Source organism: Amphiprion ocellaris, unplaced genomic scaffold (assembly GCF_022539595.1).
Source record: "Amphiprion ocellaris isolate individual 3 ecotype Okinawa unplaced genomic scaffold, ASM2253959v1 Aocel_unscaffolded265, whole genome shotgun sequence".
In the NCBI taxonomy this organism is placed as follows: domain Eukaryota; kingdom Metazoa; phylum Chordata; class Actinopteri; family Pomacentridae; genus Amphiprion; species Amphiprion ocellaris.
In genome coordinates, this window is record NW_026559439.1 from 11,165 (window position 1) to 28,233 (window position 17,069).

The window sequence follows — 17,069 nt, forward strand, 5'->3', positions numbered from 1 at the left end:
ACTTACAGTAATGGCAAATAATTAGTTTGATATTTAAAAAAAAAAGGTTGAATATGCACTATCGACTTAAATAAGTGCAGCCATTAATAAGTTTAAGTACCAACGGCTTTTACTACATGAGCTAAATACAAATGAGCATGAACATAGGAAAGAGGAAGTTTCTGGTCGTGTTTCAACCGAACGAAATTACCAAACGGACCGCAGCTCACGTTGAGGGTCAAATGTTTTGAGGATGTGCTCGTAGTGTCGTTAAAATGTCAAGTTTCTCCAGATCTGCTCAGGTAATTTGACTATTTTATTTTTGCACGACGTCATCTTTTATTTACATCTCACCATTTGAACGATACGTGTACATGTAACGGGCGTCAGGCGCACGGTTAGCAACCGTTGCTAACGAACTGACGGTGTGTGTGATTAAATTATTATAACGGTGAGCAATAATAAGCAACAATAAATACCTTCATAATACCCTGGAAAAACAGTTGTAACACACTAAATTTTAATTGCAAGAAGTGTTATAACCAGCCCAGTATTAATCTGGGTTAGCAGTTTGCTCATTTAAACCTTTTTATACTCCGTATGTCAAACTATTTTAATTTAAAGTGTTATTTTGGCAATCTTGGGACCTATATGTTAACAGCAGACATCTGCAAAAGGTGAAGATGTCAGCCAATGGTGCAATTGATGCAATCTTTAGAATAGCTGCTTACAGTTTTAAGGCTTTGTGTCATTTTAACATTTAAAGGGAAATTTCATAAATATTAAAAAGCATTTTACATTAAAGAACAAACTATTTTATCAAGCACCGTATAAGACCTCAATAAACCTAAGCTGCCTGTATCACTGCTGTTCCCACATATTTCTCAGGGACAGTAGATAAACATTTCAATGTGAGACCCTCCAAATGTAGTCTGTAGCCACACTGCAATCTCCAAAGACATACACTGTTAAGAAAAAGGAGAAACCCACATCAAATTCCATTTCAGAGTGAGTAATGCCCAACATCCTCTTAAAGGTGGCACCTAAGGTTCTTTATCAATTCCTCTCCCAATCAAAAAGCAGGCAGCAGAGAAACACCAGGTGTCATTGGTTGCAACAGGATATAATATATGTCTACAAAATGTCACATAGAGACACTTGTCCCATTCTTGCTATGTGGTTAGGAAAAGATGACACTTTATGAACTCTGTATGGTTTGCATCTTAGAGAAATGGGAATTGATGCCTGAGTGGTGATGGTGTCGATGATTTCTGTAATTAAATGAAAAATGTCTCTTTGGCAGTCATTACTTGGGGTTTATTTGGTTTAGGTGTGCATTTTCATTGCATCATTCCTATGGAATCTTTATTTACTTTTAGAAGAGGACAACACCAGCAACAAATTAGAAATAACTTATATTTCCCACTAATAGAAGTGCTTTGTTTATCCAACAAGCAACTTGAAAGTGGAAGGTTGCCACTTTGTCTAAGGCTGTAGATTGTTTTCAGAGCAGATAGTTTGACTCATCTAAAAGCTTTAAAAATGAACCAGCACGCACATTATAAGGACTTTGAAAGTGTAGAGCCAAATTAAAATAAGCCAATGCTAATTTTATTATTTACACCTGTGCTTTACCTTTTGTGACATGTCAAAAAAAAACAAAAACGCTGTTTTTGTTACAGAAAATGTAGAAGTGTCTCTTGTTTCTCATGGCCCCCTCACTGTTTACATAACCGGTTCTTTCTTCTTTTCTTCTTTCAGCAATGGGCGACCTTCGCTCGTTCCTGGTTCATAATAGATGCCAGGATGCAGCCGCCTGGCAAGATCGCGACTATGTGCTCTGTTAGATTACAGGGGAAGCACAAGCCTATCTATCATGCACTGAGTGAGTAACAACTTAATTACACACATGAAAAGTCATAAGTAATTTTTTACCTTTCATGTAACCCTTACATTATGTGCTGAAAACGTCTGTTCTCATTAGAGAAACCACAATCTAGTTTAAGGTTGTTGTGTTATGGAACAGCCACATGATGGCAGTAGAGGACAAACTTTCTAAATATTTTCTTCTTGGTTCTCACTAATACTTTATATAGGTAATATTCTACCCAATACTATATGTTTATTTGAAGATCAGTGTTTGTTGGTATGTTATGCTAGCTGCAGTTTTGGAAGGTATTTTTATAATTGGCAGACCAGCTTTGTGTGATCTTTCTGTTTCTCTAATCAACTCGACTCCAGTACTTTTAAATATCCTCATTAGCATAATAATAAGCCTGAAAACAAACCTCTTGAACATCTTCACAGGTGACTGCGGGGACCATGTGGTAGTAATAAACACCAAACACATAGCTTTCTCTGGGAACAAATGGGAGCAGAAGGTCTACTCATCACACACGGGGTAAGTGCATAGTACAAACTGACATGACAATTCCACCTTTACTGTTTTGGTTGCGTTTTTATTCCTAGTTTGTCTTTTCGTCTCAATGTCTAGAAGAAAATACTCCATGAACATAAAAGATAAAGACATACTTTGTCTGTAGAATGTTGTTTTGTGTTGTGGAGTCCCAAACTCTCAGGAATTAAAAGACCAGAAAGAAACAATCTCCTTTCTCTGTATAGTATTTTCTGTGTGTACATTAAGATTGCCAGTGGTTGATGCTTCTCTTAAGTTTACTAGTAGTGTGGCATTTTAAAAGAGCACCACATGTCTGCATTAGGTTCTCTAACATTTCTTGGCTGCAGGGAAGGATTTTAAATGCATTATCCATTCCCTACAAATGGCTAATGTATTTTCATTGTTTAAAGGAGAGCTGCTATTAACCCCCGAACTCTAGAATGTGCTGACAGGTTTGAAAGGCAAGATTTTTTTTAACACAATCATCAAAATTACCCTATTTGTCAGAGCAAGGAAGTGTAAAAAAAAAAAAAAAAAAAAAAAAAAAAAGAGAACTGTTCAACTTTCAGATGGTCCATGAATGCATCATGGTTGCAGTACTGTTCTGTCAGGCAAAATAGCCTAAAATTAGATTAAAATTGTAAATAACTTCATTCTAAATGTCTCATTTAAAACAGCCCAAAAATGAATTGTTCATACTAAAGAGATCATGTAAAAATCCAAAAATTCTGCTTTCCTCAGTGCAGACTTCGAAGCCATGACACACTCAGCTGTGACCAACAGTCACGTGACAGAAATTCAGTGGTAGTTTAGGTAAACGACTGACTGTATTTACACAGAACAGAGCAGAAAAATGAGAGGAAAAGAAGCAAACTTTCTCACTTAAATAAAGGCAGCATGGCTGAAAATTAGCAAGTAGTTGAAAGATACATTCAGCATGGTGAAACATATTTTTAGAGTTGATGTGCAGTCGTTTCCAAAATGCCAAGTTTGTAGAAGAAGAGAATTCTATATAGATTTAATCAAACAGCCTATCTAAAACATGTGGACCCTCTTTTTTTCCAATATTGATAGCATGTTTGGACACTTTAAAAATGTTACTCTGACTGATTCCATGTTTCTCCCTGTTTGTAATTTTGTTTATTAAGTGTTTTGTTTATAAATTATGGCAGTGTAAGTGTGTTGTACAGACATTTTTTTAGCTCCCTTTACCTCTAGTAATGGTCGTTCTGTTTCCATTGAGGCGTATGACTTTGTATTTATGAGTCCACAGTGAGTAGAAATGTGACAGGAGTAAAGAAACGGCCTGCTTTGGGCTCAGAGGGCTAAAAGCAGAACACTTTATTGAATTAATCAACTGTACTCAGACAGTGTAAGAGAAGTATCAGTTGTTAGTTGGATGGCAAAATACTAGCTTCATTTTATTATGCACAACACGGACTGATAAAGCTTTTTTCCTCCCCCCCAAAGGTATCCAGGTGGATTCAAACAAGTCACAGCAGCTCAGCTCCACCAAAAGGACCCAAAAGCTGTAAGTGCTGCCAGTCACTGTTCTCCTTTTTCTGCATTATGTAAAGTGAATGAATTCCGAATCTAAAAAACTGCCACTGCCACTCACTTTACACCATGGATTTTTATTATACTGTACGTGTGATTTATGCCACACACAGAGATTAGTACCATTTCTCTGTGTGCTGCATGCTGTGCAGAGGTGGTGTTTCCTGGTTTGACACTGATCCCTTTCTTCATGTGCTGCTTGTGCGTATTAATGTCGAGTGGGATTAGGCAGCGGTGGATGTGTGCGGATGATCGTGGTGTTTGGTATGTTCTGAAAGTCGGTGCGAGGTGTCAGTTTAAGGATAATTCCTGGGGTTTTGATTGTGTTTGCATATTCATGGTTTCAGAGTTACGCAATCTTGTCGTATGTCAAAGGGAGAGGAGAGTCTCCTTGTGACAGGTTTTTACATAAACAGTGATGATTGCATTCAGAGCTTGATGTGACCTACATACTGTACTTGACAAATCAAGTGAACTCCTGTGTTACTTAACTTTGATGAAACTGGGAGAGAAAAGGGCTCATGAGCTGTCTGTGCTTTGTGTATTTCCAGCAAATAGACCAAACCAACCATGACTATACATGTCCTACTAGCATGTCCTGTGATCCAATGTTTGATGCAGTGAATTACTGTCATTGAGCCCAAACTTTGAATTTTCCCCTCATTATTATAAACATGCAGCTATAATTGATCCCACTGACTTCAAATACTCATCAGAAAATTGAATGTGCCTTAATCTACACCTGAAGATAATCCTTGGGGTGTACTATGAAACAAGTTTAACTTTCTTTGCGTGAACTTCCTCGACAAAAACATAAAAAATGGGTATCACATGGGTAGTAATCAGCATCCTTTGTTCACATTTCCTTCATGGGACTGCAGTTGAAACCAGAAGTTTACATACACTGTATAAAAAAACACATAACCTTTATTTTTTTTCTCAGTCTGACATTAAATCAGAGGAAACTTTTCCTGCTTTCTGTCAGCTTGGATTACCAAAATTATTTCTGTTTGCTAAATACCAGAATAATGAGAGAGAGATTTTTATTTCTTTCGTCAAAGTCAGAAGTTTACATACAGTAAGATTACAAGAGAAATCTGTTTTTTGTAATCGCAACTGACATAAGACAGGAAAAGTTTAGTCTGATTTAATGTCAGTCTGTGAGAAAAAAAGGTTGTGTCCTTTTATAGCATGTGTGTTAATTTCTGGTTTCAACTGTATGTGTTTTCAAAAATACAGTGTGTATTTGTTGAAAGTAATATGCATGAGTGCTGCAGAAAGGGTTAAAAGGTGAGAAAAAAAATGACACCAGCCCTACTCTTCAAACTGAATTAATCATTGTCATTTTAGACAATTCAGTTTTATATTTTATCTTTAATATTTTAAATGACGTGTCACTGCAGCTCTTTGTAGCTTTGTGTTAGCTTTGTTTTTCCCACTGAGAAGGATTTGGTATTTGATTTATGACGGAAGATCATAATCGTATCCTAACAAGCAGTGTTCTGTTTATTCTTACATTAGGTTGTTATTTGTTGATTTCAACTTACGACTGATTCATCTGTAATCAGAGTAACACAGTTGCTGTTTATCTAAATACTTATCTTTGCAGGTCAGAACTGCTCAGAGTAATTTAACATGTCACCTGGAACAGCACAATAAGAGCTATACAGCCAGAGTTTGAGATGTTTTCCCACAGGAAATTCGGATAGACTAATAAAAATACTGTAAGATTGCTCCTGTCATATTGGAACCAGTAGAAGTAGGTGAATGACCTGCACTGGTCTCCAATCTGTAGTTTACAAAACCAGGAGAGACATCCACTCTGCCGCTGGCTCTGATGCTGATGCAGGTTTCAGTCCAGCCGATGACCACAGACGTGTGTCCTGTTGGTGATTTAGTTAAAATGGAGTTTGGAGGGTTGGCGAGCAAACAGGGAGAAATGGAATTGGACACATGAATGATTTGTCAGCGCTGCCTCTGTCCAACATCTCTCTCCAATATGGCTGTCCAGTATCCGAGTCCAGCAACTGGCTCCAAGTTGAATTCACATTTGTGTAATCAGCCTAATATTGAGAAACACAGTTGCATTTGAGAAGCAAATGTAAGAAAAACACAGAGAAAGTGTGTGAGGTTGCTATAGATACCGATCAGTATATTGACTATGTCCTTTCCAATGTGCTTCTTCTCCTCAGATTGTGAAAATAGCGGTTTACGGCATGCTGCCTAAGAATCTGCACAGACGCACCATGATGCAGCGATTACACATATTTCCTGAAGATGTAAGTTCTGTTTCACCTCATTTCACTAAACCGCCATCATTCAGGCTTATTTATGACAATCAGAAAGAGGGAACATTATGAGAACAGACACACAGATATCATTTTGCAGATACAGACTGAAAAATAGAAAACATTTCAGTCACTTTTCATCATTGTCAAGATTTTCTTTTTGCTGCTGTTTCACCTTTGCAGTTCAAATCAGTTCATAGAAAATGAATATATGTAGTTAGACATGATTGTTTCATTTGACACAGCAGTCATTTATTCATTGTGAGGTTTCCTCAGAAGCATTTCACTCTTTCTCAGTCTTGTAAAGCTGCACTTATCTGTAGTTTATATTAAACACTGGGTCGTTTCATGTAAAAATCCACAGAGAATTATCACCTGACTGTGCGTCTTTCAGCTCATTGTGAATGTTAATGTTACTTGGGGACTGCTGGATGTGTAAATAAGTGGCTGTTGATGTCTGTTATGTATTGTGTTTGCTCCACTGTGTGGAAGATTACAGCGAATTCCGCTGCCAAAAGTAGCCAAAAAAATCAATAACTGCTGCTTTGGATGACTTTAAAGGACTGATATGTTTCCATTCAGTTATCAAAGTACATCAAACTGTCTTGTCGTGCTCATTGATTTAAAGGAGAGCAGATGCATCGCATCATTGCTGCAGTGAATTATGGTGTGTGTGATTCACAGCCAACACTTTGGCGCTTCATAGCATTTTGATTGGTTTAAAATTGCATTGGCCAGAACCAGTGTCATGCATCACAGCTTCCGAAATGAATTTAAAACCCCAACACCAAGACACTGGATGGGCTGTTAACTGAGCTGGGTGGCCCGTCCACATTTTAATTTGATGTAATTATTATCGTTGTAGGAGCACCGTCATTAATTCCAGGATCAAATCTTTGAGTTTTGACTTGTAACATGTGAGCTGTGTGCTGTCAGAGCTTAGAAGAAAAACAGATACCCGTCTTTCGGTGTGATTCTGGCTTCATATTCCCCAGCAGAGTTGATAGTGGGAAGTGTGCATCCCTAATTACTTGCAGATGGGCTTCCTGAGCTTTGTGAATGTCTGCAGTGCCATCTGCAATTCAGAACAGTTCAGGCAGTGCAAAGTTACTTTTGAGCATTTTTGAAAGTTTGGTGTTTTTTTTTCATCCTTGTTTTCATCTTTTAACCTGAGCTATTTACCTGTTCTTTAAATAGACCTGCAGGCACATACCCAGCTGTAATGAATATTAATGAGATAGACTTTCAACACTGGAGTGAGATGGACCCTGAAGCCCTCTTCATGTCTTTTAGCAGAATATCTGATCTGTTCCTGTGGAGTAAATAGCACTTTCTTCCCTCTGCTTTCTCTTTTTGATTCGTCTCACCTCTTTTCAATTCTTTTTCCACTCCTATTTCCTTACTTGAATTTTGCATCCTTCCTAAAATTTCTCCTCCATCCGTCCACCCCTCTTTCTAGGAGCTGCCAGATGACATCCGAGCCAACCTGACAGAGGAGCTGCCTCAGCCCAGAGAAATCCCCAAGAAACTCAGCGATTACACCCAGGAGGAGATAGACGCCTTCCCCAGGCTGTGGACGCCGTACGTACAAACTCACGCAAACTTTCTGCACTGAAACACAGCAATGCTTGTATAAATGCAGACACCATACACAGCATATAAACACTCAGGATTGACTGATTCTTTGTAATCAAAAAGGCTGATGACCAATATTTGGATTTGATATACAGTAAATGTAATGTTTTAACAGCATGTGATGGCAGAGAATCCATCATCCGTAAGGAGGCTTCTTCATTATTTAGGGTGACTATAACTGAAAATGTAAAATAGAAATAGGAGAGGTTAAATTAGGACATTCCTCTGTTTATGTAGGATCGACTGAGATTGATCAGTTTGTCTCCTGCTGTTCTTATCTGTTTTCTTAATCTGTTCTCTCACTTTTCTTGCCCACTAAGGTTCATATCTTAATATCTTAAAGCATTATTAATAATAGTTTTTTCTAGACTCTGTTTCAGGGTAATTTGTGGCTGAATTCTAACTTAGCTGCTAGCTGTTAGCGTAGCTTTTAGCCACTGTGAGAGCAGACCAATTGCATATATCTCCTGCAGCCAAACTATCATTAAACCCCTACTCCGTGTTTGGCACTTTTTACATTTACTGTGATGTTCACCCCCAGCTTCTGCCTTCAAATAGCTTTTTTTTTTTGTCTGACAAACATGAGAAGTAGCTCACTTGGAATCTTTTTGAGCTCTGAGGACCAGTGATGAGATGCACCCAGTTGTGTTTTCTGGTAGAAGTCAGAAGGGGGTGATGTTGAACCGTCTCTCTCGTAGTCTCTTTGTATAAACCCACCAGCTGCTGTCTGATGTAGTAGTGGTAGTTGACATGCTCTGATTGTTTGGAACACAGCTGCTGGTCAGGTGGTTATATCTGTAGGAACAGTAGCACTAAGTTTGTGTTTTGCATCGAAAAGAAGCAGAGATTTGAAAACTGATGGCGAATGTTGGCTTTCAGAATCTCGTTAACTTGAGAATTTGACTTTTGAGGCGAGGCACAGTTGGTGGTGCCTCTCTGAGCGTTAACCGGAGCAGTGCAGTGTTCATGCTGATGAGTGAGGGGAGGTTTGGACTCCCTCGTTGCCTCGTTCTGCTCAATCCTTGCCTTTTACGCTCTTCTCTATTGTTTTCCTGCTCTTACTAAGCAACGCATGCATAAAACAGATCCAAATCGACAGCGTGCCAAAACTTTTTGTGGCCAGTTTGACTCGTTTCTGTTGTGCAGGAAAAAATAAGATGCAATGTTTTTCACTGTAACTACAAGCACATGTGTCTGTGGTGTGAGTGATTGTCAGTCAGTGCAGAGTTGTCATTATGTGACACGATGCACAGAGGATGGACTTTATTCATGTCTGCTGTTGTGTGTGTAAATATACAACCTTTTATTCCTAAGCTGACTTCTTTAGTTAATGTAAATTAGCTTATGTGCTGTGTGAGCTTCCCTAAAAGGCTTAATAACTGTAGGATACTGTACATGATAACACTGCTGTCCTCAGAGTTTTCTCCCTGGCCGAGGTTTTTGAAACAGAACTGGTCAAATGTCACAAACACACACAGATAAACTCAGCTGTTTCCCTTCACTTCCTGACTGTCTGGAGGTACAAGGTTTCTCTGTAGGGTGCGAGAGAGAGCATCTGTTACTCGGCATAATCATATTCATGGCTTTTCTGAGTCAAGTATTTTCTGGTTGGAGATTAGACTGACATTGTGACCCGCAGTGTGCCGGCATGATAATGTCGCGCTGTTGCATTTCTGCGGCCTCACCTGCAGTAAACATCATTCTGACGGACCGACCCACAGCGTTCTCTCTTCAACTGCTCAGCATCGGCCTTTTGCATCCATTAATCCATCAATCCGTCCGTCCGAGTGTCTCCCAGCTGCTCATCCAGGTCAGGGCTGCTGCTCTTCATCTACAGGGGCAGTTACTCAGCAACCACGTCCTCTGGTGGCTTTTGTTTTTACCACTTAGAGGTGGTAAATTTGCGGGTGAAATTAATACCACAAGTATAAAAAAGTAACATATAATTATTATTGCATGTGAAATCCCCTCTGCACTTCCTGTCTTAACCCTCAAATATGTACAAAAAAGAATCTATTCACCCAAATACCAGAAACAAAAGTTGCCTCTTGTGGTATCTACCAATGCAGCAAGTTTTGTGGTTTTGTTTTCATTGCCTTGGTTTTCAGATATCAGTATCTGAGATTTCACAGTACAGTAGAGGTGAAGGGAATTTTGTTCACATGGCTTTGCTGCATGTTACAAAACCCCTTTAAAAAAATAAAAAAATCAGCAGCAGTATGTCCAGAAACGATGTTCTGCTTTCTTTTGGTATTCTGTGTTATTTCCCCCCCCACTGGAACTACTTTCAACTGAATAAATAGTTCCTTTGAAAAATGTTTTACTGTATTCTCACAGAGCAAAAGTGACACTGTTTCAGGAAATAATACCATTGCTGAATTTTTCCAAATGTAATATTTCTGTGCCAAGTGCATTGCAAGCAAAATAACATTCACCTGGACACACCTGGTGTTAATGTTGAGACAGCCTCAGAGCAAGGGCTGCGCAGTATGGAGGGGAAATGGCATCGCAATATTTAGGGTTATTTTTTGTGATACAAATAAAAAAATTCATCAGATGAGTGAAATAACTTTGTTTATAAAGAATTAATTATTCTACAATGATTAGGGTGATTTTAAAATAAACATGTGCTATATTCTTTCTTAAATTCTGCATCAACGTACAACTCAAAATAAGTTGTAAATTATGTTCTATCAGGCCGACGTCTCTCATAGATTAGTTGTTGAAAATGAGAACTGTGCGTGTTTTCTTTTTGTATGAAGCAAGACATCTGCATGGTTTGTAATCACAACAGGCAACTGGGATAATTTGCAATTGTAATTTGGGTGGACTGACTCTTTTAACAGTTTACATACAGCAATTCACTGAACAACCTACATTTAGCCTGTTCTTATATTAACACCCTGAAGGCTCTGATCCAAAAACTGTTTGCATTCAGTTACTGCAGTTTGTTCGTGTGTGTGTGTGTGTGTGTGTGTGTGTGTGTGTGTGTGCGTGCGTGCGTGCGTGTGTATGTGCTCTGTACAATCATGTACAGCATGTCTGTTCAGCATTGCTGTCTGGGTGTCAGTGCAAGGTGATAAATGAGCCACTTCTTATTGTTTACTGGTTCAATCTCCACAGCCAATCAGCTCGTCTGCTGGGGCTGGTCGCCATGCCGCCGTCAAGGTCAAACTAATCCGGGTTTATTTAAGAGATGGGCCTTAGCCTAGTTAATATTCACTCCCGCTCTGTCTTACTCATTTTACTGCTCAAATGTGTGTGTGTGTGTGTGTGTGTGTGTGTGTGTCAGGGGAGATGGGGTTGAGGTCATGGAGGGCGATTCAATCGTTACCCTTTATTAAACACATAGTTAATATTCTCTCAGAAAAACCTTGGAGCAGAGGCGAGAGATTATTATTGGATATCAGCTCCCCTTCCACTTCTCTACAACACACACACTCACAGACACAGACACACACACACACAGACACACACACACACACACAGACACACACACACACACACACACACACACACACACACACACACACACACACACACACACACACACACACACACACACACACACAAACAAGTGCTCACACATTAGACAACATAAACATACTGCTGTAGTTGATAGCAGAGCTATTACATTTGATAATGTTTTCTCTACTCTGTATCAAAACCAATACAGCACGACCTGATAATATCTGTCTGCTGCAATCTCAGCTTGAAATTAAAGGGGGAAAAACACAAAAAGAGGATGCTGTGTCTGAACTCATTTTGAAAAGGAAAAAAAAGAACTAACGATAAGATCTGCCTAGTTTCTCATCTGTCACTTTCTGTCCATGTTTTTTCTTGCAATCAGTTCTTTTTGCAGACTTTTATGCCTCCCCATACTAATGTGTTGTCTTGCGTTTTCTCCACAGACCTGAAGACTACAGGATGAAATGAAACCAGGGCAGCCCAGCGTTACCAAAGTAGAAAGGTTTTTGTATATTAATGCAACACTGAAAGCTACACTATCCTCTGTCATAGATGCAATTAGGGGTCGACTGATTATTAGCAGTCAAGGAGATTGATCAGAGACATTTGAAACAGATACACAGTTGATATAACAAAACTCCTTTGAAATGCTGTTATGTTTTACATCGGTTTAATTAAAACAACTTTACTGACAGTTATCTGCCAGTATTAAAAGGACAAAGTGGTGACTACAGACAGAGAAAGGCTGCATTAAAGTCAAAGTAGCACTTTTTAAATTAATATATCCGATCAGGATTCACTTAAAAAGAAAGGATACTGTTGATCGTAAAAAAAATGCTGAATATCAGATTCGACCAGGCTAATAGTCAGTCCACCCCTAGTTGTAAGCAGAATTTAAATACACAAAAACTGATTTTCTCTGCTCAAGTGGAACATAAAATCCAAAATCAGACTTTGTGCTTTTGTGTAACTTCAGCTGACAGTGTGTGTTTCTCCTCCAAAATGTCCATCAAGGCTCAACTGTTTACCAAAACACTGTCTCGACACAAACTCCATCCTCCTCTTTCTGTCGGTTGTATTCGACCACAGCAAACTTAAATTACCCAAGAACAGCTTGAGATTTCACCACGTGGCTTCTGCTCTAATCGGAGAAAAATCAGATTCTGTGGCTTTTTTTCTCAGATTATACAACCATGAAATGATCAGATTTGGCTCATAAAAATGACATCTGCTGGAGCCGATTCTCCCTTTGAAGGGTTGCGGGTTCACAGTGAAAACAATTAATGTGTTGCTATGACAACAGTTTGGGTCATCAGTCTGCTTTTGTCTAGAAAACATTAACTTTGGTCAGGACTTTCCTTCTTGTCTTTGTGTTTCCATGTCGATGAATAAATCAGTTGAGTGTATTGTGAAATAGGCTAATAAACAATTTAATGAACCTGTTCTGGTCCAGTAGTATTTTTACATAAATGTAGTAAAAATCTGCTTATTTGACCTTGTTGTGTTGTTAGAAAATGACCTATAAAACAATTTTGTAGTGTCATTACAGATTTATTGGTTATAAAAGCAAACAAAATAGAAAATAAATAAGTTCATATTGTACTAAGGGGTGTGGTAGTGAGACACATTCCTTATTAAAGCTGCTCACGTTCGACAGTTTAAATCTAGACCAGGGCCAGCTCACGGCTAAACTTTTTAGTGCTTGTTTTTTCAGACCGCAGTGCAGGCAGGCGGGAGGGGGACAGTTTACACTTCAGTCCTTATTGATTTCAAAGAGAGGCAGCAGACTGTTTTTAATAACCGGCTTCAGGTCTCATTCCAGCGAGAGGTCAGAGTTCAACCAGTGAACAAAAACAGCTTCCACAGTGAGCGGGCCCGAATTTGCATAAGAAAAATGAAAACAAACTGGGGCGGCAACACAAAACAAACACAGATTTGTTCTTTAAAATTCACCACGGACCTCGTAAGTGTTTGTGACAACACAGGACAGAATAGAATGATCAGTTAAAAAAAAAAGTCGCACAGTGTTCGGAGGAATATTAGCACAAGTTTGATGCATCTTGTTCGTGTTAGAGGGGATTAACTCAAAGACTTAACACAATACTGTACGGAGAAATCACTTTTCAATACTCCTTTGACACACTGAAATAAAGACAGCATGGAGGCGGGGAAGGGGACGGATCAGAATTCATCATTAGAAAACGCAGCCTGTACAAATGTTTGCCAGCTCGTGGTCCTGGATGATTTTGAACTGTAAAATAATGGATCTAGTTACAACCAAAACAAGATGCACGTGTCCGGTTACACACTTCAGTGTTCGGCTCGAAAAGGAAACATGCAGCTTCACACGAAAAGAAGGCTTTTTGTTTTGTATTTTTTAGTCCTGAAATCAGCTCATAAGATGTGTGGGGGGAAGGAACAGGTCTTTAGCTTTACATTACCACTGGACGATGCTAACATAGATCAGGCACTTTTCGGACCTCCCTCAAGAGTCCACGGAGCTATTTACATAGTTTCACCTGGTGGGAGGGTTTGGTTCTCACCACGGTTTCAGATGACGTGTGTGTCCGTGTCTGATTTGTTTGTGAGTATCTGTGTGTGTTGTGGGCTCAAGCACTTCAGGTGAGTCCGTCCTTCCTCTTAAATCTCCTCCGTGACGACGACGACATCGCGTGAGAACCTCCTGGCGACGCCCGGCGACCTCAGCTCCACGTCATCGGAGTGGGTGGGGCTTGAGCGGTATCCGTGGCGACTGTGAGGAGGCTGCTGGGGGTAGTACGGATGGGGGTAGCCACGGTAATAGGGATCCTCTTCTTCGTCCTCCTCCTCCTCGTCGTCCCCTCCTTGGTCGTTGTTGTAAGCCTCTGCAGCAGGGTTGTACGGCTGGTTGTTGTAGGGAGGGTTGTAGGGCTGGTAGCCGCCGGGGTGAGGCAGGGGTTGGACTGGGGTGGTGGGAATATTTAGGGTCAGTCGTGGCAGATAAAAAAAAAAAAACCTCCTCTACAGGTGGAGGGAGGTTCAGGCCGTAAAAAAGGCCGTCTGGACACAAGCACGGCAAGGAATGTGAGGCATGCACAGGTTGAGATGCAGCTCTACAGCAGCTTTAAATGATTTTAAACTGTTATCTCTCATCTCCTTGATGCTGAAATGAGCTCTCTGGGACTGCATGAGCACATTTGAGACCCAAGACAGAGTCCCACAGATGTGGTTAATGAGGAAGTGGTTTAATGAAACTGAAGGGGGGGGGGAAAAATAAAATCTAATTTCAACCCCGAGTTTGCCCACATGTGATCATTTTTTACCAGAAATGAAAAAGATCACATTACATTAGGGGTAAAAATTGAGATTTTCTGCTCATCTTACAGCGTGGGAGACGCGGGGCGTTAGGTAATGGAAGCAGCCAATCGGCATCGGAGCAATTCATCACTGTTTAGCTGATTGATGTGGCTTTGAAAGATGAGATTAGCTTTGATGGGATTTGAGGTGGAAACAGGCCGAAGCTTCTGCGGCAAAGCATTGTGAGCTCGGCTGTTTGTTGACAGATGGCACGGCGATCAGCAGTGGTGATTGTCGTGGCAGCATTGTGGGGTTTTTTTGTGGTCTTGTGGGAAGGTAAACTAATCCATTTTTGTCCTTGAGACAGTCTAACGAGGAAAGTTTAACGAACCTGCTCTAATCAAGAAATTTACAGACTCCAGTTTCCATTGTTAGTGAAGAGTCACAGGGAATTAGATGCAAAAAGACTGAAAATCTAGTGTGTGAATAATGGACCTAAAAACCCAAACGAGGGCACAAAGTTGCCTAAAATCACTATTAAGAACCTTTCTTTTAAAGTGCAGCACCTTAAAAAAAAAGATAATTTCCTGTAAAAATGAAAAAGTCTCCAGAGAACCAAAAATTTCAAAACCGCAGCTGCAGGGATTAGAGGTTAAAGAGTGTCAGGAGTGCTTATCCATCCCAGGAAGTATGGCAGCCTGGAGGGAATGATTTCTTTTTTTCTAACAGGGCACAGAGGGAGGTGAGCACAAGAGGAGGAGGAGGAGGAGAGGAAGATGGTTGCAGAAGGCTCCTCAGTACTCATTCCCATAGTCCTGTTGAACTTGAAATCAGAAAGAAGAGAAGAGGCAGGGAAGGAACAGAGGGGGAGAAAACGTTACCCACAGCGACACAGAACAGTTAAAAACCTCTCTGACAGAACTTCCCCGGCTGCTGGGAAGGTGGTTTTCGAGGTAGAAAAATTAGCGGTGGGATCTGCTTTTTTCTTTCAAGGAGAGAAAAAACACAGACACACCCAGAGTAGGTCTGACAATTAGCTCAAAGACATTCGCATAAAATGTTTGGAAAAGTGGAAAATGTGTCAGATCTCTATTTTTCTTTCTGTTCACGAGAAAGTGCAAATAAAGATTTCTGACACGGAAAACAGCAGAATGGCGAGAACAACATGCTGAGTCAGATGTTAGGAGGCCTTTTCTTGCAGTTACACCACAAAAGTGCAGCATTTAACCACATTAACAAATATTCTTTCAAAGGGCATTCATAATGTGAACATCGACATTCAATGTGTATTTTTAATGACATTTTGGACGACATACTAAACTATGACGTTTTTGTGACATTTTGGACGACATAGTAAACTACGACATTTTTGTCATATTTTGGACGACATACTAAACTATGGCTTTTTAATGACATTTTTGATGACATACTAAACTATGACGTTTTTGTCACATTTTGGACGACATACTAAACTATGACGTTTTTGTCATATTTCGGACGACATACTAAACTATGACGTTTTTGTCAAATTTTGGACATCGTGCTAAACTATGACGTTTTTGTCAAATTTTGGACGACATACTAAACTATGACTTTTTTGGTCACAATTAGGACGACATTAAAATATGACATTTTTGTCATATTTTGGACGACATACTAAACTATGGTGTTTTAATGACATTTTTGATGACGCTAAACTATGACGTTTTTGTCATATTTCGGACGACATACTAAACTATGACCTTTTTTTGACATTTTGGACGACATACTAAACTACGACATTTTTGTCATATTTTGGATGACATACTAAACTATGGCGTTTTATGAAATTTGGACGACATACTAAACTATGACGTTTTTGTCAAATTTCGGACGACATACTAAACTATGACGTTTTTGTCAAATTTCGGACGACATACTAAACTATGACGTTTTTGTCAAATTTTGGACGACATACTAAACTATGACGTTTTTGTCAAATTTTGGACGACATACTAAACTATGACGTTTTTGTCAAATTTTGGACGACATACTAAACTATGACGTTTTTGTCACATTTTGAACGACATACTAAACTATGACGTTTTTGTCACATTTCGGACGACATACTAAACTATGACGTTTTTGTCACATTTTGGACGACATACTAAACTATGACATTTTTGTCATATTTTGGACGACATACTAAACTATGGCGTTTTAATGACATTTTGGACGACATACTAAACTGACTTTTAAATGACATTTTGGACAACATACTAAACTATGACTTTTAAAGGACATTTTGGACGACATACTAAACTATGGCGTTTTAATGACATTTTGGACGACATACTAAACTATGACATTTTTGTCAAATTTTGGACTACATACTAAACTATGACATTTTTGTCATATTTTGGACGACATACTAAACTATGACGTTTTTGTCATATTTTGGACGACATACTAAACTATGACGTTTTTGT

The 17,069-nt window shown here is 39.3% G+C and overlaps 1 protein-coding gene across 1 annotated transcript; it reads left to right on the plus strand.

Moving 5' to 3' along the window:
- Positions 1–139: 139 nt before the first annotated feature.
- On the plus strand, positions 140–12,763 carry mrpl13 (mitochondrial ribosomal protein L13). Its single transcript, XM_023296281.3, has 7 exons — positions 140–281; positions 1,741–1,864; positions 2,287–2,380; positions 3,848–3,908; positions 6,127–6,213; positions 7,682–7,803; positions 11,769–12,763. Exons 1-7 carry the CDS (start codon positions 255–257, stop codon positions 11,791–11,793), a joined length of 540 nt encoding a protein of 179 aa, XP_023152049.1. The 5' UTR covers positions 140–254; the 3' UTR covers positions 11,794–12,763.
- The last annotated feature ends 4,306 nt before the right edge of the window (positions 12,764–17,069 follow it).